At 38.4% G+C, this 26,877-nt stretch overlaps 1 protein-coding gene across 2 annotated transcripts; it reads right to left on the bottom strand.

Moving 5' to 3' along the window:
* Positions 1-25: 25 nt before the first annotated feature.
* DHX29 (DExH-box helicase 29) lies at positions 26-26,870 on the bottom strand. Of its 2 annotated transcripts, none has more exons than XM_015848710.2 (27): positions 26,622-26,870; positions 25,538-25,617; positions 24,915-25,028; positions 24,260-24,389; positions 23,734-23,876; positions 23,198-23,323; positions 22,659-22,785; positions 22,217-22,378; positions 21,443-21,511; positions 20,242-20,306; positions 19,236-19,832; positions 18,350-18,493; positions 16,714-16,890; positions 15,807-15,947; positions 14,581-14,725; positions 14,240-14,360; positions 13,451-13,535; positions 12,399-12,487; positions 11,347-11,475; positions 10,880-10,955; positions 9,933-10,157; positions 8,968-9,104; positions 8,505-8,598; positions 7,257-7,559; positions 6,602-6,733; positions 5,510-5,606; positions 26-4,759 (listed from the first exon to the last, which is right to left on the bottom strand). In XM_015848710.2, the coding sequence occupies exons 1-27, from the start codon at positions 26,809-26,811 to the stop codon at positions 4,704-4,706; spliced, it is 3,954 nt and encodes a 1,317-aa protein (XP_015704196.1). In that variant the 5' UTR covers positions 26,812-26,870; the 3' UTR covers positions 26-4,703. The 2 variants fall into 2 exon arrangements, with proteins under 2 accessions (XP_015704196.1, XP_015704195.1); XM_015848709.2 differs by having other exon boundaries at positions 20,242-20,365; positions 21,443-21,608; positions 26,622-26,869.
* Between the last annotated feature and the right edge of the window lie 7 nt (positions 26,871-26,877).

Consider the following 26,877-nt stretch of genomic DNA (forward strand, 5'->3'; position numbering starts at 1 on the left):
GATGCTTTAAGGAAAAATAACAACAACGTATTAAAAGTATTTATTAAATAAATGGAGCAAAATGAAAAGGTATCCATTCAAAAGAGCACAGGCACAAAGTTGCTTGCGTAATCTGCATATGCAGAAAGCCACTGCAATCTTTTTTTAATCCCCATTAATTTTTAAGATAAGCATAGCTATCTGCAATACCACAGCTTGACCTGTTTCATCTGTTTTGCAGAGACTGTTGATCACTCCAAATGCAGTCACCAACTCCTTAGTTATTACAATAGACCCTTGTATTAACAACTGAAGAGACTACAAAGCAGGGCATGCTGGGGAAAGGCAAATAATTCCTGTGAGCTTCAACATTACCATACATAAATTGAATTAAAAGTCAATATTCACCATGATTAAATAAAGGAGAAAAACCTCAAGGACAATTAACAGTCTTGCTGGGATTTAACCATTTTAAGATACCAACTGACAACTGAAATTCAAATCCAAAAGGAACAGGAGTTTGACAGTCATCCGACTACTAAAATATATCTCCACATTTTTAAAGGAGAGAAATAAAAGACAAACTAGAGCAAAACCCAGGAAATAATTTCCTTGAAATCTGGCTATCTGGATTGCAGGTTTAATTTCATCTTCCAGGAATGCAATTAATAGCTTTTTTTACACCTACACTACTACTACAGAAAAGAATGCATCTAAGGAACAGAGTGCAAAATTGAGGCATGAAGATCAAACTTAAGCAGTTAAAACTACTTCAATAAGTGTTGTAGACTTTACAATTAAAAATAACGCACTCCTTGTCTTTTCCAGGAAAGCTGGAACACTATTAGCTTATTACAATTCATAAAGGATAGCAGATCAATTACGTTTACTTCAGAGGCCCTAGAAAAGCACTACAACTTGCCTTTTTCCAGAATGGAGTATAAGCTTCAAAGGTCAATCTACTACTATCTCATGGTTTTCCTTTAGCACAGCACTACCAGTTCTCCTATCACCATCTAACTGGGTATCTGTATATTTTCCTTGGTCTCTTTCAAGATCATGTATTTTCTTCATTGGCTCCTTAGAAAGGAAGACGCCACTAACCTGCTGCATGGAACCTGTACTTGTCAAAATAAATCTTCTGCACTATGCAACTGTCTGTACATACAGAGTTACTGCTTAGAGTGCAACTGCTGCATGGTAAAAGTTTCTCTAACATCTGAGATCCTGATCTGAAATTCTCACTTCATTGTTGTAAACAAGTGTAAGAGGATCAGTATCATTGTTATCTGGTTAAGGACTATTCAGTATAAAGGCAAGAACAACAAAAGAATTTGTGTCAGGGGAGAGTTGGGTTGGGAATTAAAAAAAGGCTCCTCCCCAAGGGCAGTCAGGTCCTGGCAGGCCACCCAGGGCAGTGGTCATGGCACCAAGATGACCAAGCTCAAATTGCATCTGGACAACGCACTCAGACACAGGGTTTGCATTTGTGATACTCTATGATTCTATGTAGTTAAACATGCAAAATTAAGGAATAAGTTAACAGAATAACAAAGACCTGAAGTCTTCAGCCATTTAAGGAACAGCTCCAATATAGCACTGAAGAGAGTCAGCCTGAACTTCATTAACCAAGAAGAGATAAACTCTGTCATCATAAGCATTATGAGATTTAAAGGGGTTGGTGGGACTATACAAAGATCATTACAAGATAAGAAGCACGTGAGAAAGCAAAACTTATTCCACTACCTCCAGGGACAGGCCAAAGGCAGGAAGAAACAAGGATCTAGGTGAACAGGAAAGAACAAGTGTGAGAAACACAAAGGAAGAAGAGATGGGCTGGTGGTCAATACATGTGTTTGGCTAAGCCCTGCACCTGAACACGGTACACTATCTTCTTGTTACAGCATTTTTTAAAATCATAAACCACACAGAAAAGAATAAATCTGTAAGACATGCTGCATTAATGCCACATATTCATAGCTTAAAAAAAAATACTTGCAGAACCAACATATGAGATATCTGTCTTCTGTTTGCATATATCTACTGGACCACTATGCTACTGAGATTTAAGACCCAATTTTGAATTACTAGTACAGTCTGCATCACCATGAATGGTGAAATGAAAAACCGGAGTTGGCCACAGCCATTTTTATATAAAAGAAGCTGCTTTCATCATTCAGCTTTCATCATTCAGGAGACTGGGACCCAGGAAGAAGGAAGTGAGCCGACCAGGTGAATGAACTGCTGTGTGCATGGTGCCACACTCAGGACTTTGGGTTCTTTGACCTCAGTCACAACTTTAAGGGACAGTGAATGTAGATGGGACACAACTGAACAAGAGGGGCAAGACTGTTCTGGGCAGCATGCTGGCTGGACCTGCTAACAGAGCTTTGAGCTAGATTCAACGGCAGAAGTGAATGCAATTATGAGTAACAGAGAAGACCCAAGGTACACTGCCACTCTAGGAAAAAGCAGTGAAAAAAACTCACATTTGTCCTAAAGGAATTCAGGAGGGCTCCTCATAGAAAGTAATGTGACCAGCAGCTCAGCTGAAGTATATCTATACCAATGCATGCAGCATGGGAAATAAGCAGAAGCTGGAAACCATGGTATAACTGGAAAACTACAACCAGACTGCCACTAGGAAAATGCAGCAGGATATATTGCACAGTTGGAACGATGCAGTTCAAGAGCTACAAGATTTTTAGAAGAGACAGACAAGGAAGGCAGGGAAGGGAGATGCCCTCTCTGTTAACAGATGGGTAGACTGCAAGAAATTGCCTCTGAGAAACAGCTGGAATCAGGTTGAGAGATTGTGGGCAAAAGTTTAGGACAGGAATAATAAAGGACATCAGGCTGCCTGATCAGGAGTCTGTTGACAAGGCCTTCTTGCTTCAGCGGATAACCTCCTTGTCCAGGTATTAGGCAAACCAACAAGAGGTGAAGCACTATTCCAGCTGGTGCTCACCAATGCAAGAACATCATTAATTAAGAATGAATGGAGTTCTGGGCTGCAGTGACCATGTCCTGATTGAGTCTGTGATCTTGAGGAATGTGAGCCTGACAAAGAGCAGAGTCAAGATCCTCAACTTCAGAAGAGCAAAATTCCATCTGTTTAAGGAATCTGGATGGGATCCCCTGGGAATCCCCTTAGGGACAAAGTGAATGGAAGAGAGCCAGCAGTTTTTAAGACTGTTTTTCTGACTGTGCAAGAGCTCTCCATCCCCAAGCAGACAAAATTAAACGAAGGAGGCAGGAAACCAGCATGGCTGAAAAAAAGACCTGTTGGTCAAATTGAGGGATAAGAAGGAAATGCACAAGCAGTGGAAGCAGGGGCAGGTGTCCTGGGAAGAGGACACAGATACTGTCCACATATGTGTAGAGGTAAGATCAGGAAAATCAAGGGAGAAATGGAGAAGAACCTGGCAAAGGATATGAAAAATAACAAAGATTCTGTAGCTGTCTCCTCTAACTGGAAATTGTAAAAATCACTCCCACTTTTAAGAGTGGAAGTAAGACCTGGGGAACTACAGGCCAGTGAGCCTTAAACCTTTGCCTGGATAGATCATTAAACAGAGCCTCCTGAAAGCTATGTTAAGGCACATACAAGGATGTGATATGAGACAACCAGCACAGCTTCAGCAATGGCAAATCATGCCAGATCAGCCTGTAATTCAAAGGGATGCAGACAAGCTAAGAAGTGGGCCCAGATGAACCTAATGAGGTTCAACAAGTGCAAGGTGCTACACCTAGTTCAGGGGAATGCCAGACACATAGACAGACCGGGGGAAGAATCCATCAAGATCAGCCCTGGAAAAAAGGACTTCGGGATTCTGGTAGTTGAAGTTTGGGGCAAGCCAGCAATGTACACTTGCAGACAAGGCCAGCTATATCCTGGGCTGCATCAAAAGAGGAGTGGCCAGCAGGGCGATTGTCCCCCTCTGCTCTGCCCTTGTAAGGCATCACCTACAGTACTGCATCTAGGTCTGCAGCCCCCAGCAGCATAAAGACATGAAAACATCAGAGCAGACACAAAGGAAAGCTATGAAGATAAAGAAGAATAGAGCATGCCCCTACAAATAAATGTTGAGGCAATTCAACTGCCTGGAGAAGAGAAGACTTTGGAGAGACTTCATTGCAGCCTTCCAGTACTTAAAGGGAGCTTATAAATAAAATTAAAAAAAAAAATAAATCCCTCCTGTTTATTATTATTATTTTTTACACTGTCTGATAATGACAGGTCAGTGGAGAATGGTTTTTACACTAAAATGAGATTTAGGTTACAGGGGATCTACGAGGAAATTCTTTACTCAGAAGGTGATGAGGCACTGGAACAGTCTGCCCAGAGAAGCTGCAACTGCCTCACTCCTGGCTGAATGAAGCAGGGCTCTGGGCAGTCTGATCTAACATGTGGCAACCCTGCCCACAAGAGGGGAGCTGTAACTCGATTTCCCTGAAGCCCCTTCCAACCAAAGCCATTCTGTGATTTCATTATTCATACATTCTGATAAATGGCACTGGCATAAAAGGATAAAATTATTAATCTGTACACATTCATCTTTAAAGATGATACAGAAATGTAAGTTCTATGTAGAAATCATGCAGACTACCCATGTCATAACTGGTATTAACCACACTTATCATTTAAATACTTTCATTTAGTGTTGGAGTGTGTATTTCTCCTGGTACTACCAAAGCTCTGGATTCTTACTTATGTCCATGTTTCAGATACCATTCTCTGTTTTTATCAGTTCTTTGATGACTTGTAAAACTTTATCATCTAGGGAAGAAAACACAAACAACAGTAAGTAAAAAAGAATAAACTTAAAAACAGATTCCCCCTAAAAATCCAAGTAAATCAGAAGATTAATCTAGCTGACATAGAAAATTAAAGAAAATTTTATTATTTTAGGTTATAGTGGACCCTAATGTAAGACAATGAGCATCTGGGGAGCCAGCTAGCAAATTCTGTCCACATGATGCAATTAGCAAGCTCATGAATATATATATATGCCATGAACTGGTTGTCATGGTCATTTCAGTATTTCACAAAAGAAACTGAGAAAATGACTGTGCAACTCCAAGCACATTAGCACAATGCAGCTCACTTTCTCCCCATCTACAATATTCTTCTGAACAGCTAGTATTCAAACACTTAAGCTGTGCTCCTCTATCCCTTACTTCAGGGAGCAGACATGCAATTTCACCCTGTTAACCTAAACTGTGAGATAACTCAGATAACATATAAGATTCATCCAGCACATGTCACTTTATTTCTCTTATGACAAGTATATTTCACCACGTACTACCGTGATCTTAATATGTTTAAAGTAACAGTTGTGCAGATCACCATGCACCTTTGGATGAGCTTAAAAGCACAGAGGAACTGTACTGAACTTTTGAATTTCTCTTTAGATAATGAAATTTTGTTCAGGTTACAATGATCCTGTTGAAGGTTTAGAGTACCAACACTTTGTCGGATCTGCCCCAAGTTCCATTTACTAAATACTGTAACAGCAATGCAAGTTACCTTCAAGTGACATTTTAGGATTTTCAAGCTTCTTCTGTAAGACAGACTCTATGAGAACTCTCAGTTGTTTGAAAATTACTGCTATCTTTACAGGAGCCTAGAAAGAACAGAGAAGACAAACATTTACACAACTGCCAAAGGTATTCAGTACAAAAACAAAGATAAAAAGAACTACCTCATGTACACAGGTGCTCATAATATTCCTACAAACATTAAGCACACACACAGTTTTAAGTGCATGGATAGCATATTTATGAAATAACTAGGCTTATACTGCGCCCTCTAATCTGTTCGCAGCTGTTGTTAGTAGCATCACTGTCTAAAGAACAGAAGAACTTTCCGACAGATATCAAACAACCAGCATACAAGGAATTTATTAACTGGTATCTGTATCCTCCTTTTTTTCTAATTGTTTTTCTTTCCCCCAGGGTTAAGCTGAAAACACTTGCAGTTTACAGCTTTCCTTGAGTGTAGTCCAAGGCCCCCGGAAGCACAGAATTCTGTAATCAACTAACTAATGTTTGCTACTTAACACAGCACAGAGGATTTTGGCATGTGACCTGCTTCAGTTTGTCTACAAAAATACAGTAAGAAAATGCATTCAGTTTTTCCATTCCCAAATAAATCTTAAATTTGTAAGATAAACCCATCCCAAACCAAGCAAACAGGTATTTTCCTTTTTCTTTTTTTCTTGCAGCAACAAAAAGCAAAAGAAGTAGTGTTTCAAAGATAAATAGGTACCTGCACACTTGCAAGACTGCAGGGAAGGGCAACACACAATAGCACATTTGCTTAATGGAAGCAAGGTTTAGTTTCTGTTTCAAATACCTTCTCTGCAAGAACACTGACTTTCTTCCTGAAGAGAGGGAAGTGATTTGTAATAAGCTGCACATTATTAGACTACTCCTTGTCCTGCCAGCTGTAGAGATTTCACTACACACATTTTTCCATCATTACCTTGAATTCTCTCCTTTCCTTCCCTCCCTTCAATCTACATAAACAGTGTTCAAAAGCAGGACTTCAAGACTAAACATCAACTGTGTAACAAAGAAGTCACTGGAAACATTAAAACTAGTTACCACTCCAGCACACCTGAAAATGGATCCAGCCATCAACTGTCAGAAGACGCTCCCGATGCTGGACTTCTATATCCCCACCAAAAAGCAAAATGGGGAAGGGTGATATTAAAGTGGTCTCTCTCAAGTACACTTTTGCATACCTCACCTGTTCATAAACAAACACAAGAATTAAAACCAAATAGAAATCCCTAAGATCTACATAAATCAAATATAAGTACTTTGTCCTTAAACAACCCAATCAAAACAAATTATTGTACACAATAGTTGGTGACATTTACCTTCTCTATAGCACTGAAGACAAACAATTAAACCACTTCAAGTGACTAGGAAATTGGTTAAGTGCTACAACTTCCTTGTTTAAAATCTAAATTTCATGTCTCTTTTCTGGTGAAGGCTGTGATATATATGTTACATCTGGCTCTGGAGCCTCTCGCAAATGGAAAGAATGAACTGAAACAAGAAGGGTGCACTTTCACATAGAGGAGTCAGTCTTGTTTGTTTCACTGTTCACAGAATAATGTACATTAGGAGATTAGACTCTTAAAGATGAACCAGATGTTCACATATATTTTACACTAGTGTATGTTATTTAAGCTTAGAGGAGCAATGCCAGTTTTGCACTACCAGCTATTTTCTTAGTTAACTTTTTGATAGAGCCATAACTTTACCTTCTCCTGGTAAAGAAGCCATCCATATACCTGTAGGTCTCGATTTACTGAGGAAGGATGTACTTGTGCTTTACCCTGAGCAGTTTCTACCAGGCATGCCAGTTTCTCTGTGATGTCCACAGATTTTGTATATATTATTTTTCCTACGTTGTCATAAAGCCCTGCAGTCAACACAGCTTTAAGAAGAGCAATTTCATGGAGAGACAGGGATTGTGTGGCTCCATTTCCATCCCACCGATGTTGAGTTGTTGGTGCTGTGAACCCTGCTGCTCTGACCACTCTTATGAGTTCTTGCTTCACATCCTGAAATTAGTAAAGTAATAGTAAAACTAATAGTAAAACTCTACATTTGAAACAGGTACATACTGAAATCTGTACTTATGAGGTTAATTAATTAAGACTATGCCTTATCTTTCAAGCTGCATGACAGATCTCATCTAAGAATGAGGAAGCGTTAGTATTTTAATTCACAATTTTTTTACTTTCTGATGGAAATAAAGACAATTTTTTTCCAAAGCACATACCTGCAAGGATGTACACCAACAACGAGCAACAACAAGAAGCATGCATGCAGACACAGCTACCTGAATTGAGAGTATGCATTTCACAAGTCCCTAACAAGTTGACTTGTTTTGGCCTTTTTTGGTCTCATCTACAACAACTCCTCTGAAAGTAGTGTCTTCTGTTTTATTATGTTGGCCTATGACAGTGATATGGCAGTACAGATTGTCACCAATATTCCATTAATTCTGTTGCCATGCAACTGACAGCAGCAGAGCATCAGTCTGACAAAATAGTGTCTGACATGGATGTGCAGATGAAGAAAAGGTATGTCACTGAACTCTTCCATGTGAACAAGTTACACCCACTGACATTCATCAGTGCTTGTCAAACATTTCTGGAGACCAAACAGAGGGTGTGAGCTGGGTGGTGAATTTCAGTAGTGGTGACAGTGGGTTATCTCCACTGGTAGAGATCCTGACAAGCACAGAATGCAGATTGTTGTATGTACATAACTGGTAGAAACACACAGCTAGCAGAGGAGTATGTTGAAAGAGTATTTTGTAGCTGAGAATTTGCCATATCAAATAGTGTTATTTTGCTCTTTGCATCTGTAGTAGTTCTCATGAAAATCAACAGGAAGCTTTCACAGTGATCTATGTGAATAAGAACTTTGATATATCATCATTTTAAAAGGGTAAGATGCTTTTAGGGGAATCAAGTGCAGAGCGTAATTATTTCATTTACCTCCAGAGTTAAGAGTGAAGTTCTATTAAGGAAATTTCTTCGACAGTAGGTCATTTCAGCACGATGTCCTCCTTCTTGCCGAGCCTTTTTCCACCTAAGGAAAAAAATCCATCTTATTACAAGCAGAAAGGATAGCGTTCAGAGCACAATAATACTCCCTCCATACTTGCACTATGATACTCAATATTCAGATCAACAAAGCACAAAGACAAAAAAAAAAAAATCCTCTAAGCCCAGGATAAAAAGAACCAGTATGCCAATGGTACATGAGCAAGCATATTTTAAAGAATACGGTACCAAGCAAATTATCCTTTTGCGTTGACATGTTTAACAATCTATTGTTATTCTGATGAGAAAAGCTTCAGGAACAACCATTCAAAAGGTGCTTCACAAAGACTATTTTCAGAACTGCATTACTTGCATTACAAACATTTTGTCTTAAGAACAAGAAAATATCACTTACCCCAGATAAGCATTGTAGATTGTAATGTGATCTGAGACTGCCAGTGCTATAGATGATTTTGCAAGATCTGCTTCATCTTTCCGACCAATTGGTGTAGTAAATGGTGATTTTTCTGTCATAACAGCAGCCAAGGTTGCCTGAAGTCAGTAAAGCATAAAACAGTTCAGAGTATTGTACTGTAACGCTCCAGATGTAACACACAAATAACTTTAAATTTTCTCTTACATTAGTATTTCATAATTTCTGATTAACTTATTTATATTAAAGACAACTTACACACTGTCCAATAAATAGTGACAAAACTAAAGTACTGAATCTCAGAATGCACACAAAGTGGTTTGTCACATGACAGGAATATGAAATAAGATACAGAGACAGTCAACAGATTCAACAACAGCTGGTTTAGGTTACGCCACATTAACAGGAGAATTTTTGATTTACACAACAGTTCCGATTTTCAGATTTCAGCAGCTAACATACTCATGTGTTCTACAATTTGCATGCATCCAGGAATAACTGAAAGTGTAAAGTACACCACAGTGCTCACATCGTAAGATACTGTGTCAAGTTCATTTGCAGTAACTTTCTATCAGGACATTCTTAGCCTACAACATCTGCAAGCAAATCCAGACCGGTATTGCTCATATGTAAGAGCTTCTTCTACAAGCATCATAACCCCTGACATCATAACTGTGAGAACTGCAGACCAAGTTTGACTACTCTCCTATGAATGGCAACTGGAGTTTAAGAACATTTACATTACATTCTCCCTCCAGGATATTCAGGTTCCTTCATCTTAAGTAACATATTTTAACCTCATATTTCATTGTTTCAGCATGCTATTTTGCAATAAACTGGATAAAAAGTTAATATTTTCTTTAAAAAAAAAAGAAAAAAAAAAGAAAAAAGCAAATTAGTATGGAAATGATTTAGATAAGCATGGATGGCAATATTTGTTTACTCACCACAGGATCCAAGCAGCCAAATATAGCTCCAAATATAAGCATTTTGCCAATTTTTACATTGACAGGAAGGGCTGCAAGGTGCTGGCCCAATGGAGTCAGTTTGGGCTCATTTAGCTGACAAGCCCCTATTTTCCTCAACAGGTTCATTGCATTACCAATCACTTGTGGTTGTGGTGGATCTAATGCTCTGGAAAGGAAGTCTTCAGGAGAGCCAAGGTTGCATTTCTACAGAACAAATAAATAAATTTCAGAATAAAGTCTACTTGAACAAAAATCAAGAGAAAAAAAGACAGTAATTCAACAAACTTTTACAGCAGCTACAAAAGAGACTGGAAAACTTGTCCTTGTAGCTAAAACCCCCATGTTCCTTCTTCTCTTAGCCAATCTCTTGATTACAAGAATGAAGATGCCTCCCTACACTAAGTTTACATAACTTCACTGTACAGAAAGGTTAGTATGGCATGGAGACTGATCAGTGTTATCACTGGTGAGAAGTAAGCATCAGACTGACAAAACTGCAGAGACACAATTCAACATCTGGGCACTAATTTGCAACCAAAGTTAAACTCTTTGCTACAACCTAGCATTTTAAATACAAGCACCTTAAAATTCTTGGCATAACCATCCCGAGATCCAAAACAGTGGGGAGGGGGAGGGAAATCATTCTTCTGCAGGAGTTTTCCCGTGCTCTTACTCAGAATGAGGGAAATGGGCACAGAATTGTTTCTTTCAGCAAATATCAGTTCAAAGGATACTTAACTGAATTTGCTTTCTCAGTCAGCGGTTAAGTGGAGTACTTTCAGATCTAATTCTCACTCATTCAGCATGCTCTGGGTTCTCCATGACACAAGGGTGGGAGAAACTCTGCTAACTATGCCAGATTAAGGCAGTCTTAGCAAGACCCTTTTTAGCTAACAAAGTCAGTAATTTCAGAACTAAAGCCATACCATAATATGAAGGCATAATTCTTCCAAAGGCACACGTAATATTTCTGGAACTGAATACTCCATGAAACTTTCAAACCTGCAGCATCAAAAACAAGGAATCAAGGATGTGCAGTTTAGCGTTAGAATTCAAGTTGTAACCTTAGGTTCCAGATGTTCATTCTTTAAGAATATTCTTTTTGGGGACATTGAGGACATGCATTCTAATGCATGGATAAACTGCTCATTAAATTAAGATGTGGTATTCTGGGAGGCAGAGCTTTAGTGAAAATGAAGAAAAGGCAGTAAAGATCTAATTTTCAAGACAAAACTAAGACTGTTTAACACTTCATTGAAGATCTTCAACTTGCTTGCACTTTTACAGTTGACTTTCTAGTTTGCATAATTAAAAAAAAAACTTCAATGAAACTTGTTTTTCTCAGAAAAAGACAACGGTATTTTTGTGATTTTCCAAAACAAGTGCACAGTACCTGTCTCTTGTGTACATTCGGAAGCAGAATCCATCCCTAACACGCCCAGCTCTTCCTTGGCGTTGCAAAGCACTAGCTTTGCTAACAAAAGTCTCCTCCAAGGAACTCATCTGACTACTTTCATGGTACCTTAAAAAAAAATCATAAAGCAAGTGCCAGTTCAGATTTCAGAATTAAAATTTTGATGCATATTTAATACATGACTAAAAAGAACTGTCTATCAAAACTATATTTATTAGTATTTACTTGATGGTGTTCAGTTTGAAAACTAAGCATATCTGGGTATTGTATATGAAAGAATCTTAGATACAACTGATGAACAAAAGTGTAAAATTTGGGAAAGAGTTGTAACGTTAGTATATCAAGTTCATCTCCCTAGCAGTTTAGAATTGGTCATACTTGTGGCAACCAGGCATGGACTCAGATGTGAACGATCCAGGCTGTTTATTACAGCTTATCACATAACATGACCACATTCACAATCTTCTAGCCTTCCCATCCTCCTGCACAACTTCCCTATCTGCCTTTACATTTCAACAAAGTATTCCACAAATAATCCCTAACTGCATACGGTGGTTATCCAACCAGAGCCATGGGCCGTTCCTTTTGCTTTTCTTGTCTTCTAGAGATGTCCCTGGTTCTCAGCCTTGCCTTCTCATGCTGATTATCTTGCTTCACAGCTGCTGCTCTCAATAATCTTTCTTGTATTCCCATGCATACTTTATACAGATTTACACATTGGAGATAGAAAAACATTAACTCTTAAAACCTGGTATAGTATGAAAATGCTTTACTTTACTTCAAAAGTAAAGCTTCAAAGCTTTACTTCAAAACAGTACTTAGTCATGATGATTCTTTTCCATAAGAAGTTGCCCTTATTCTTCCCTTATTCCCTTATTCCAATCTTGCACCTAAATTGAAAGCCACTATATGAGCTTACTATCTTTTTAATCTGTAGGTTAGTAAAGATACTACAGAACACCCTCAGTGCTAGCCTGCAAACATTACCAGTAATATCAGTCATGTTACTGATGGAAAAAAAAATCCCTCACCTGTTTTCTTTTGTTCTTCCAGAATCAATTACGAAGACAACATCTGGTATTGTAATACCTGTCTCTGCTATATTTGTTGCCAAAACAATCTGAAATAAAATAGCAAAAATAAAAGAAAAAGTCAGTTTTCATATTTGAAGTCAATACTTTGAAAACATGGTTAGTTTCTTACCCAGAATTATTTTCCTAAGCAATCTGACATAGCATTAAAACTGCATGAGTTGAAAAACATCTGTTTTCCCCAATTAACAGGGGATCAGAAGTTGAGTGAATTTCATAAACACATTTTTAAAAGACTCCATCAAGATTTCTAACAGCTACTACCTGCTAAAAATAGCCAATATGACTAGCCTGGCAGTAACCAAAATACTATTTCTGAAATAACAAGTTATGACTGCAGTTAAATTATAGAAAAGCAATAATTAAAACAGCTCTGAAAAACATTAAGTTTATGAATTTACATGATTACTGTCAAGGTTTTCATAGCATGTTAACTTAATCTATTACACAGCACCAGCTTAGAATCACAAAATTGCAGGGGTTGGAAGGAACCTCAAGAGATCATTAACTCCAACAGCCCTGCTAAAGCAGTTCCCCTGCAATAGGCAAGCATCTAGACAGACTTGAGTATCTCTACAGAAGATGACTCCACAGTCTCAGGGCAACCCATTCCAGTGTTCTGTCATCCTTACCATACAGAAGTTCTTCTGAACTTCCTACATTCACATGCTAGGCCATTACTCTTTGCTCTATTGCTACACACCACCATTTGCCTCCCACCTCCATTTATATATTTATTAACATATATCAGATTCCCTCTCAGTCTTCTTTTCCACAGGCTGAACAGACACCTGTTACTCAGCCCTTCCTCATATTGGAGATGCTCCACAACCTTTAACATCTTTGTGGCCCTCTGCTGAAAAAACAGAAGAACTGTTTCTTTCTAGTAAGGAAGTTCTAAGAACAACTGTCTGTCATGTGGTTCTGTATGATATAATTTTAAGAAATTATTTCTTTCAGTGAACTACTTTGCCTTTTTAACTGCATCATACCTTTCTAATGCCAAGAGGAGGTATTGTAAACGCAGATGCTTGATCTTGTGTTGAAAGAACAGAATGCAAAGCTATCAATCTGTGCCTAAAATAAGAAATTACATTAATCAATATGTATACTACCATACAATAAGACCAGAACAATGAGAGAAAAGTTGGAGAAACCAACTAGAATGGACACAAGAAAAAAATAAGAATTTTGTATGGTTAGGCATGTCAGGCATGAAATCCTTCTGTATTTTACTACAATTTTGAGAATAGTACTGCAAACACCATTAGCTTTTTAGAGATTTTTTTCTTTAACAACAATGTAGAAGTACTAGTACTACTGTAGAACTCCAGGTAAATTTACACAAATAGCATAGCAAAAATTGGAACAAGTCTGAGTTCTTTACACTATGCTTCTGAGACAAGGACTGTCACTAAAGCTTTGTACATAACCATAAGCAGCATAGTACAAGTAAGAGAAGTCTTCAAAAAGAGTCAGACACAGATTTATGGTTTCTGCTCTTCTAGGCCTTAAGTATATCTATGAATATTTAGAATTTGACAGCAAATATTCATATGTTATATCTTTACTATCCTTTATTTACCCATAACATAAGTTTCAACTGTACCATCTCTAAGCACTTCTCTTTTTTTGCATAATAAATAAATATATTTATAAGTGGAAAGTAGGCTCAAAGGTGCAATTATCAAAATCGCTTTCAAGAATGGCAGACCATAAAGACAAAGATGAATATATTAGTCAGATTAATCAGCTAATTTTATAGAGGATATCTACATTACCTATCACACAAGCTAAATCTTCTGTCAGTTGAAATGAGATCATACAACTGCTGGATATGAGCAAGGCCCGGTAAAAAGACCAGCACAGCACCTTCAATGTTCCTGAACTGGGGACTTGTATCTGGAAAGTTACAACAAAGACAAATAGTTGAGACAATCTTGTATTTGTAAACAGCTTCATCTGGTAACAGAAAATATTTCTGAGGCCTGCAGTGTTTTATTTTTACTTAACTTTCTAGGACATTCAATATAAAAATGAATACAAACATTCTTATTACTAGTAAACACTGGAAAGTAAGTAGAAAGGGCAATCACATGTACATAAACATCTTAAGAAGTACCTAAGTATGCAAGCAACTCCAAAATAAGTTCAAGGTTGATCTTGTAAGGATTCATATAGAACACTGCTTGCTGGGTCCGACTGCTATACTTTTGGTAGTAAGGAGCCAAATCAATACCAGATCCAGACTGGACTGGGACATACTCCTAGAAAGGAAGAAAAAAAAAAAAGTTTGGTGTTTTAAAACAAGAGGAGAACGTCTATCTGTCACTCACTTTAGGCCCCTTTAAGTAGATACTGTGATAAGTAACAATTAATTGACTAACTTCATGTGGACATCAGTGAGAGTTTGATTTAATCAAAGACATCTATATCACCAGTGTATATATACAGGATGTTTGTTCTGCAAACTATACAGTGTCTATAAATATCTCAGAGATGCATACTTGCAGGCCTCCACATTAGATCGTACTGTTGTAAGTCATTTCATTGTTAATCAAAACACTTTAGAAAGAAGCTTGCCACCACATTCTTATGGACTAGAGTCTCAACACATAAGTAAAAAATGGAAGACCACTTCCGAGTACATTGACTTCAACTAAAACATGTTGCTGTGATGTCCTGTGTAGACATCACTCTGGACAAAATTTGCAGAGAACAGCATATTCTGAATAGGTACACCTGTGTCATCACACCAAACAAAGTGTACATGCAGAAACCTCAAGACAGCAAGTTGTCTGATAGACATGAACACATTAAAGCTGCCTGAAGTCAAAAGACATTTGTAACCTCAAGAGTTGTAATTCTGAAGCATGTACAACTGTCACTGTAGAATGGTTATAGTATTAATCATAGCCTGTTGATCCAAAAAGCTCTACTGTCTTACAGAAATAATCTTATTTGGCATGCCAAGCTGGAGGATCTTGAGAGGATGTGGCCTTGTCATTTCTTTTTCAGTTCACTACTGAGAATAATTCTTTGGGAGAACTAACTTAAATGCTTTTCCCAGATGCTGATAACAGGTCTAGAGCTGGGAGTCTCCACAAGAGAAACAACAGAACTCAGTGTCAAATACATCAAAATTATGACAGCTATAAAGGAACTGGGAGATGAAAAATATAAGGACATAATATTTAGGAAATACTTCATTTCCACTGCAGAAGAGCCACTGTGTCTGTCTTGAATCAACTGCTGAAATACTATTTCCTTTTACACAATCCAATTAATTATATGTTCTTCAGAGTAATAAAACAAATCTAAAAATGAAACTAGAAATGCTTATTTTACCTGATACTTTGCAGTGCCTCCTCCTTTTGTAGTAACATTTATCACTACTTCTTCTTCTTCTTCTAAGAATTTCTGACAATACTCTGAATCTTTTTCCAGAACATAGCCAGTTGCTTCAATTACATCTTCAACATGGAAAACCTTCAATGAAAAATCCCCAAAGACATAAAAAGGTAAGTCAAAAGCTATTCAGCAGCTTCTTTGTTCTTTAAGGCCTACATACAGAGCTGAACATGGTGTCCTTTCCTGTTTTAACGCTGTAATAGATTTGGCAAATTTGGCTTAATTTCTCATGATTTTTGAAAATTTAATTTAGAACCAATGAGTTCAACATGCCCCATATAATAATCAACACTGCATTTATCATAGCCTATAATGAGTATAAGAAACACACAACTTTGTCATTGCACCGGTGCATGTAGGAAGTATCCACTCATATGTGGAAAGGACCAGAGGAATCAACCTCTCTCCTTTTTGTGCTGTCTCAGATGAACAGAGAAAAATAAAAATGTCGCTGCCTTCAAGCAAGAACTGATTTTATATCTCTTTCTTTAGAGATATTCAAAATCTTCCCAGATGCTTTCTTGTGCAGCCTGCACTAAGGAACCTGTGTTAGCAAGGGGGTTGGACTAGATAATCTTCAGAAGTCCCTTCCAACTCCTATTATTCTGTAAATCAATGGATAACTTACCAGAAAAGAAACTAAATCCATACAATATTACAATTCAAAGCAGTGAAACAATTTTAAGTTTTCAAAAAGGAAAGAGTCTATTAGTCATTGAAATACACGCTTAAGCTATTTTTCTTACAAAAATTACTTAGTTAAATTCAATAGAGATGCTAAATAGGCAAACATGCTACAAGTACATACAGAGTGTCTTTTATAATCAAAGAAACATTCATGTACCTCAACAGGATAACTTCTCCCTGAGATCCTTAAAATGGGGCAGTGTGAGAAATAGCTGGAAAACTTCTCGCTGTCTACAGTAGCACTCATCAAAATCAGATGCAGGTCTGAACGCTTATGCAAGATCTCTTTCAGGATAACTAGTAAGAAATCAGACTGGACACTTCTTTCATGCACCTAGAAGCAGGAAAAAAAAACATATCATAGAATCACCAAGGCTAGAAAACACCTTCAAGATCACCCAGACCAACCACCCATCTACCAGTATTTCTGTATTAAATCATATCCCTTAGTACATCTAAGCATTCACTGGACAACTTGACCACATCCCTGAGCAGCCCACTTCAGTGTCCAACCACTCTTTCAGAGAAGAAAATCTTCCAAGCATCCAACAGAAATCTCTGTCACAACTTGAGGCCCTTCCCTGTAGTCCTGCCGCTTCTTGGGAGAAGAAGCCAACCCCCAACTTGCCAGAACCTCTTTTCAGGTAGTTGTAGACAGTGATAGAGTCTCCCCTGTGCCTCCTCATCTCCAGACTAAACAACCTCAGTTCACCCAGCTGCTCCTCATACAACTTGTGCTCCAGACCCCTAACCACTGCCCTTCTCTAGATACACTCCAGGGCCTCAATGTCTTTTTTGTAGCAAATGGCTCAAAACCAAACACAGTACTTCAGGTGTGGCCCTCATCAGAGCTGAGTATACAGAGGAACACTTTCCTGCTCCTTGCTGAGAACACTTTTTCTGATACAAGACAGGAAGCCATTTGCCTTCTTGGCCACCTGGGCACACTACTGGCTCATGCTTATATGAGTATCGAGCAACTCCTCTAGGTCCATTTCATTTCTTCTGCAGCCTTCCAGCCACTCTGGCCACAAGAAGCCCAGACAGTGCTGCAGGCTTCAGGCAAAGCGCAGGAGCTGGAACTTGGTCTTGCTGAACTTCTTCCCACTGGCCTCAGCCCAGTGATCCTGCCTATCAGATCCATCTGCAGGGCCTTCCTACCCCTAGGCACCAAGACTGAAGGAAGTGCGGATTTGTCACCTGCTTACTTACTGATGGTGCACTCAATTTCCTTACCAGGTCATCAATAAAGACATTAAACAGGACAGGCCCAGTACTGACTCCTGGCAAACACTGCTCATGACCAGCTGCCAGCTGGATGTGACTCCACTGCCACTCTCTGAGCATAGCCCTCAAGGCAATCTTTTATCCAGCATGGAGTATACCTGTCCAAGACACAGGCTGCCCAGGCTGCCAACCTCTCCAGGAGAATACTATGGGAGACAGGGTCAAAGACTTTGCTGAAGCCTAAGCAGACTACATCAACAGCTTTTCCCTCATCCACCAGGCAGGTAACTTAATCATAGAGGGAGACCAGGCAGGTAAAGCAGGACATGCCATTCATTAATCCACCCTGACTCGGCCTGACCCCCAAGCTGTGCCACAAGATGCTGCATGATCTCACTCCAGATGATCTGTTCCATAACCTTTCTTGGCACTGATGTCAGGCTGACAGGCCTGTAGATCCCCAGATCCTTCTTATGATCTCTCTTGTAGATATCATCTATAGAAAGGTGCTAGAAATCTAGGCCCAGGGTAACCACAGTTTCAGTAGAACAAAAAGATCTGATAACCTCATCTACAATAACATGCGATACACTTGAGAGAAGACCATCTTCTTGAAGTTTCCGAAGCAAAACACCTGTTGTACAGTATAGTAGTCTAGTGGCTTCTCCTGTTCTTGACTCCATACGAATTTGATACCCACATAGGGAGTTCTTTAAGAGAAATAACAATATGTTAAAAAATAGCAATAATTTAAAATATCGAACAAGCAACAGATACTCAAAATTAAATTTAAGCATTGTTAAACTCTGATATTGTACAAGTTACTTCCTAGCTGGCATGTTAAACAACCACCATATTGCTTTTTCCATACACATTTGTCTATGCTACAAAAGGGAAAACACACATTAGAAGACAGTACATTTCTCCAGAGCAGTAAGGAGATGCTATCCTCAGCATTCTTTCTAAGGGTTCTTGGCAGTTCTCAAAAATATTTTTTGAATGTAATTATGGACCCCTCTAGCAATTTCACACAAAGACTACCAACAAAACATACAGGACCTTGCTTTTCTACAAATAAAATAATAGCTTATTTGGAAGGGACCTCAAAACTGAGGCAGACTTGAAGACAGATTTGATGGCTCAGCTTTGTCCAGCACAGTTGTCTCCCCATGATAGAGATGAGACCTCTCACAGCAATCTGCTCTAGTGTGCTACAATCCCCATCATGAAGCACTTCCTCTTTCTCACTTTTGTTAACTTTTCTTAAGAAATCATGTCTGCATACCCAGAGGTATACATACAGATGACAAACAGCAGACATAGCAAAAAAAAAAATAAATAAAACTTTTTTACTCCTTACGCAATCAAGTAGTTATGTTTTTTACTTTGTAATAAGTATCCACCTCCCTAAATTAGATCAATACCAGAAATAGGAATCAAGACATTTCTTACTTTTCCTCCAGGTCCAGACTCACAGCCTAGCTCTTCACAAACCCTTGTAGCCAAGCTCACTGCTGAGATTCTTCGAGGCTGCGTGCACACAATATTACATTTACTTGTTCTCTCATCCAGCAACAAGTCTTCCAGCAAGAAATGGGGCACCTGGGTACTCTTCCCACTGCCTGTTTCACCAGCTACAACAACTACTCGATGTTTTTTAAGAGTTTCTACAATTGAATGTCTGTGCTTAAATACAGGTAATTCCTGTCTTTCTTTCAGAAATTCTTGATATCTGGAGGAACTTCGCAGCTTTCTGAACAAATTCCTTGAAGGTTCCAAATTATCTGTGTTTACAGTCTCAAGGGAGAGACTGCTGAAGTCCTCATCAGAAACTAGGTTCTCCCAGGAATCCTCAGGACCTTCAGATACTTTTGGTTGCTTTTCAGATTGTAGCTGCTGCTGCTGTTTTAGTTTGTTTAATAATTTAGCAATAAAGTTATCACGAGGCTTGTTAGTTTCTATTTTGTTTTCTTCTTCCTTTTTCTTTTCAATATCACTCCACTCTAGCCAGACATCTCGGTAGGTAGGAGGCAGCAACTGATGAACTGACTTTGGGAGAAAAAATAAAAAAGTTACTCTGCATACTACACACAATATTGTTAATGTTATGCATAAGTGAACTTGAATACCAGCAGATAACATAAAACATGGAATAAGGAGATATTCTAAAAACAGAAGCTATGAAAATAGCAATATAGGTATCAACAGTGCTTTACAGTCTTAACTAGTTTGTGTTCTTCACGACACTGTAAGAACAGCTTTACTACGGATTAACTTTTTCTCCATGTGCTGTGACATGTGTGAATCGTGTCACAGTAAAATCAAATTAAGGTATAGCTCAAGCAAATAATGTAATTGGTAAAATTTAAGTAAACTGTTTATAGAATTTAACTAAAGATACTATAATGTAGAAAAGCAAAGAAATTCCATGCTGAAAACAGAACCACCAGTGTCTTACCTGTCCCTTGGTTAGATGATACAGAGCCAAAGTAGCAGCAAGATGTTGTGCTTGCATACTGTCTTCTGTTACGATTGTAGGACACATTGTCATTACATCATCTGATGATTTAGTAACCCTCACCCTTAAAGACAGATTCATACCAGCATTTCTCTTAGTCTTTGTTAGCTATATAAACAGCACACATGTTAATGTTTTTTGTTTAAAAAAAAGGAGTAATAATAGAGAAACTAAGCAAGTTCACTGTTACTCAACAATCTTTTGTAATCAGAGACAACTGATAATGTTTAACTGAATAGCAAGAAATGTTTCAGGGGATTTCAGCAAAGAATGTGTGCTCCCTGCTCTTATGTTGTCTTCATTTTGTTTAAAACAGAAGTATTGATACCCATACAGACCATCATTAAGGTTAGCTGCTTTGGAAGGACTAAGCACTTGTATAATTACTTGATATAGATTAGATACTGAAAGGATAGTTAAACAGATGTTAACATCTCAGCAGATTGTTAGCAGATACATGCCAGACACAACTGCAGTCAAATTTAATATAGTCTCAGAGGAACAGTACATTCAGACAGGTCACAGCTTCTACCTTAAGCAGTGAGAAGATGACATTTTCACTGTACTTTACTAAGTAACTTCAAGAAGTACTGCTAATTTGTAATGCCATGTTTACCTTATATATACCTGTATATGAAAATATTCTATTTCATAGCACTGTATTATAGATTCACATTAAAAAAGAATTTGTATGTCTTGTTACAGATTAATGGTAGTGCTCACACAACTCTCTAACTCCCACTTTAAAAGAAATCCCAAAAGTGGATTACAAAAAAAAAAAAAAAAAAAAAAGAAAATCATATGTCTAAAACCAAAGGTTCAACATGTTGCTTTGAACAAGAATTCTAGAAGTCAACCAAAATTATCGCCCAGAATTTGCTTCAGAACAGAAACTGAAGTTGATAAACTAAGCCCTTTCAGGGATCAGCCAGTTTTATTTTTTGCCATTGCGTCCATCCTCAGAATTACTTCTGTAGAGCCATTCAGAGTAAAAATATATCCCTGCTAGACAATAATTACTTTGGACAAACACCCTATTGTCCACTTAAATCCAGATCAACCTGACAAAACACAAATAGCCAGCATATCTATATTCAAATGAACGAAAAGGAAAACTGATAAGACCATGGGAAATACATACCTACATTTCCAGTATCTTCCAACTGGAACCTTTTCAAAAGCAGGATTTGGACTCTTGGGAAAATTCTTCCTGCACCAGTCAATCAAAAATTGTTTTGGTGATTTACCAGTCCAGCTTCGAGCACTATAATCAAAATTTCTTATATCTAGTGGTTCTTTCTTTTTGGCTACAAGAGTAAAATGATACACATTTTAATTTTCCTAAAGTTTATTTTACTTCTATTACAATCAAGAATCTTAAAATTTTCATTCAAACTTGTTTTTATTGAAACAGACATTTTTCTGGAATGTTGTACAGGTCTATGGAATAAATATAAAATATATAAAAATAGTCTTGATACCTGAGAGAAATCCCAGCTTCTTCAAAAGGAGGTATCTAGCAGGATAGTAGTTAATTACTGCAATATTATTTTTGCCATCATTTGATAGCTCAGTAATTTAAAAGCTTTTACCAGTGCTCTGTCCAAAACTAACATAATAGTTTGTAGTTTTAAAACATATATAGTGCAGAAAGCTGAGAGGGTGTGAATTAATGGCAATAGGCACAAGTCCCACAGCAATAAAAAAAATGCAAGATTTTAGATGTATGCCAGAAACAATTTGCCTGCAAGTGTTTAAAAAAAAAAAAAATACAGAGCCTCTAATATCAGCTAGGTCAGCAAGACAGCCCAACTGCCTTTCCCCACCATGAGAACTTCACAAATACACAATGAAATGTCATTTAATCCTTAACAAAGTGGTACTGTAAATCTGTTGTACTGAACAACTTTCAAACCTTTTTCTTCCTTTGCAGCACCATCAGGTTTTTCAAGCAAACTCAAATTCAAAGTGGTTTCTTGAGGTTGAGGTGGGGGAACTTTTTTCTTTTCCTTCTGTTGTTGGTTTGATGTCTTAATAGCTGGATCAAAGACAGGATGCTCTTCAAGCATTGCCATTTCTGTCAAAGAGAGAATATAACTTATTCTCATCAACTGCTGATTATCTGTGTTTAATTAATTACATCAATTCATACTGAGAATCCAAAAACTCAAATTAATGAAACAATATTGACTTTTCTAATTTAATCCCCATGAGAAGAATAAGTTCAGGACAGTCTGCAGTTCACACTGCGCACACAGTGGTGTGAAACATGAAATAAGTTTAATCTTATTCAAGCAATCTATTTACGTAACAGATACATAAGCCACTAAATAAGATACTGATTTGCTTGGCTATACCTTGTTGAATTCTTCTTATTTTCTCTTGTGCCACCTTCTGGCCTTGCTTGTCTTTGTCTTGCTTGGAGGTGCTTGCTTGTTCTTTTGCTTCTGAAAGCTTTGCAGCCAGATGTACATACCTTTCATTCTATTTCAAACAGTTAAAAATTACAAGCTTAATATTGTATGCATTTTTTAAAATGTTTTCGTGAAAGTTGCACATCATTCCTTATATCAAGCTTGAAACCTAGCTGTTCCTCATTTATGTAACTAATTAACAGTTGAAACCTCTCAGTTCTACAGTGAGACTAGGAAAGGAATTCTTCCTTCCCAGCAAAATGCATTCAGTATTCTGAACTCTGTCCAAAAAAGAGAGGAAAAACAACTCAGGAAAACTGCCAACGTATTTCCACTCAGTTGCCTGCAATGATGTAAAATCTTAAGATTACCTAAAAGCAGACTACCTGTTAAACCTGCAGTTTTTAACAAATAGATCCACAAATTGCAAATGTATTAGACTTAAGTTTTTCAAGGACTTCCCATGAAACATTCTGTCTTACTGGGTCAAACTTTTCTTCATCTGCCTCTTTCACAGATTCATTTTTCTCTTCATCACTCTGTTGCTCAGCATACCGCAGAATCCACTCCTTCATGCTCATTTCTTTCTGTTCCTTCATATTTGTCTCCTAGACAGAGTAACCAAAATTACAAGTATTACAAGAAAAAGTAATGACATTTATCTCAATAGTAAGAAAACTACTGTTTAAGTTTATCACATAACTTGATTTATATTCCTGTACAAATGAGAGTCTTTCATGTCATGAAGAGAATGAACCCACTCCCGGAGAAAAAAAATAAGCTATGACTTACAATTAGTTAACTCAAACAATGAACTACAGAATTTAGAAGACTCCACATGGAAAAAAAAGTTAACTTTCACATGACTGCTCCAGTGTAGTTAAAATAATGAGACAATTATTAAACATAACCTATTTTCAGAATTTTGCCATATGAGTGCTGAAGTTGTTGCAAATTCCATGCTTTGGAAACTTTTGTGCGCTCTTACCACCACATACAAATAAATTGCATCAATTACCTTAGTTTCAGGGCTATTCTCTTTCTTTTTCTTAACTGTTAAGCGAGGTGGAGGTTCACGTTGTGACACAGGAGAACAAAATTTTGCTCTGGGTTTATGTTGCTGCTCTTCAAACTGCTGGCTAAAGCCTTCTGGCAAGGCATCTTCAAAATAAATAAAAAAGTACAAAACAGGTCACGTATTATGTCAATAATGACTACTGAAAATAATCACTTAAAGCATGTTGGGTACCAACTACAAGAATGTAAAGCAAAACCAGTATGCTTGAAATAAAAGTCAAGCTTTAACAGTTAGGTAGGTCAGTACTTGCTTTTTGGACTTACAAATAACTCTACAAGTAGGAAGAAAAGGACTAGAAGATTATAAAGTATCACAAAAACAGTCAGCAGTACAATTAGGTAAAGAACAGTTATGACTACTTGTCTCAGTGAAACAACCTATTTGACCACTGTGAAGTACTCTCACATCAGAGCAGGTCAGATTGTTTTATTAAAAACTGTAGTCAGTTCTCTGCCATCATGCTTACCATCAGGAAGGTTTAAACAAAGCCAGTCGAGTGCAGAATGAAGATCACCACCATATAAAAGTGTATTTTTCATTGCTTCTTCAATGTGCTCAGTCTTAAAAGAAAACCTTTGTAAAGCCATGTAGACATCCTATAAACGACAAGTTTTAGAATATTAGTATTTAAACTATAAATATCAATTTAATATAGGCTCACACTCCTATTTCCCTATTTTCTAAAAAACTGGTATTAAAAGGGCACAATAAGGATAAATTAACTTATCAAAGGATGGAGAAGAAAATCCTGCTTTGAGTACAAAGCTTACAGTAATTTTAACTGTAAAGATACACATATACACAAAAATAAAGCCACATCCCATCCCAGGAAAAGGGTACATACTTTCAAGTTAGAAGGGTAAATCTGCAATTTTCCAGCTATTATACAGAACCAATAGAATAAAAAAATATAATCCTTAGCATGGTAGACCATAATCTCAGTTCTTCTATTTGTTTGAAAAGCGACTGTGGTTACTGAAAGCACAGAGACATCTTTTCTGATAAACATACTAACTGACTCCACTGGCTAATTATTAATGAAATTAATGGAAAACATGGTACACTAGCTTGTATTACACACGGGAATAAGCAAGGACAGAGGACACCATTTCAAACTCTACCTGTAGTTTCTTAGCAGTCAGTCTTTTAGAAATCATCCCTTTGTCATTGTTTTGTTTTTTATGGTCATTGATTAAATCAATAATCCTTTTCTCCAAATTACTGCTTATCATTACCTGCAAAAGGGGAATGAGTCAATGCAAAACATCACAAGTTTTTATGACATTTCAATGCTCTTCATGACTAGAGTAATGGGAATACAGACGTTCAAATACATACTTCTCCAGTTTTCCACAAATGTGGCAATAGTTTCTTGCAAAAAGGACAGATTATTATTTATTTTTTTAAATTGTATTATTTCTACCTGAAACTGAACAGTTCAATCCCAATTAAGGAATGCTCATTTACACCTCCAAGGGATAAACTACTTCCTTTTTTACAGTGTAGATAGTGTGTACATAGCCCTGCATGTAACGTATCTTTTGTTACTGATACAGGTGTTCTTCTGCCTTAATAGTTTACCCTATTTCTCAAGGCAGACTCAAAACTTCAAGTAGTTCAAGCACCGAACCCTAACACATGAATGTATTAGGGTAATGTAATGAACGTAGCTTACTTGCACAGCAATTAGTAAACATTTCTCAGGTAAAATAGTACCACAAAAAAAAAAAGCTGTTTTACTCACCTTAAGAATAGATTTATCTTGATTTGCAGCTGCAGCAGCATTGGAATCTATTGGTGAACTAAAACTGTAAGTTTTTGGACCTGCAAAATGCAGTAACCATCAATTACATGAGGAGAACACAGAGAACATTTTTTACAGTTTTAAAGAAGATCTAGCACGTGGCAGGTTAGCATAGAGAAGGATTACACTATCATGCCTGTAGCATGTGCATGCATAATGGCTATAAAGTCAGTGGTACAGAAAGACTTTCTACCAAGGAACATAGCATCGCCCAGGTCAGACTGCCAAGACCAGCCAGTCCAACCATCTACCTCATCAATATTTCCCCATTAAACCACATCCTTTAGTACAACACCTAAACATTTCTTGAACAGCTCCAAGCACATCCCTGGGCAGAACCTGACCACTCTTACGTTTTTGAGAGCAACAGAGAACTATAGTATTATAGACATAGCACATGAAAGGCATCAGAAGACAAATCTGAGAAAACAGAGCAGGTACTAAGAGGCTCAGTGAGTCTAAAACACAGTATAGTGGAAGGGACTGCAGGACACCACGTTAACAGGCAGTGATCTCCAACAGCCAGACCACCACATGGTTCTCTCACAGACCAAATATGATAGACCTGGTGTGCTGCAAGAAGCTGGTAGTGCTATGGGGTACCAGTTCAGGGCCGCTCCCAGCAGTCTGCCCTACTGCTCCCACTGCCCAACCATGGTGTCGCCTGCCCTGCACTTGATATCACCTAGAAAAGCACATCACGTGAAAACAGAATACAACCCAGCGTTCAGTGCGTATATGGGAAAAACACCACACGAACACAGGCAGGGCTGGCAGCCTCCCGAAGGGGCTGTCTGTGACCACCCCAGCGGCAGACAGCGGTAAGATCGCCCTGGAATACCCCGGGATGGGGCGGCCCAGCAGTTCCACGAGGCCGGTCCCCGGGCTGTACTCCCTACATGTCCGCTCAGTTCAGACCAGCTCCTTCCCGCCCGCCTCCCCCCACAGAGGCGCCGTACGGGCGGATCCGAACGCGACGCTCGCACCGGACAGGCCGCTCGTCCCCGCGGCTGGGCCCCGCTACCTTGCTTCACGCGCGGCTCCTTGCAGGCGGGCGGCGGCCGCGGGGCCGCTCTGCTGCCTGTGGCCTCATTGGCGGCGGCAGAACCGGCCTCGGCAGCGGCTCGCGATCGAGCAGCGGCGGTGGCCGCGGTAGCAGCGGACACAGCATGGGCCGAGCTGCCGCCACGGTGCTTCTTGTTACGGCCGCCCATGACGCCCCGAACCGGAATCGGAAGCGGCTGCGAGCGCGTGTGTGGAAGCGGCTCCGGGTACGGCCC

This window comes from Coturnix japonica, chromosome Z, assembly GCF_001577835.2.
Source record: "Coturnix japonica isolate 7356 chromosome Z, Coturnix japonica 2.1, whole genome shotgun sequence".
Classification (NCBI taxonomy): domain Eukaryota; kingdom Metazoa; phylum Chordata; class Aves; order Galliformes; family Phasianidae; genus Coturnix; species Coturnix japonica.

Excerpts from the sequence above, each read along its gene's own strand:
- DHX29 (XM_015848709.2), bottom strand. The coding sequence starts at position 26,811 with ATGGGCGGCCGTAACAAGAAGCACCGTGGCGGCAGCTCGGCCCATGCT. Across the intron at positions 25,618-26,621 it reads GGAGCCGCGCGTGAAGCAAG|GTCCAAAAACTTACAGTTTT; the intron begins GTAGCGGGGCCC and ends TGCATTTTGCAG. Across the intron at positions 23,324-23,733 it reads AGAATAGCCCTGAAACTAAG|GAGACAAATATGAAGGAACA; the intron begins GTAATTGATGCA and ends TACTCTGTCTAG.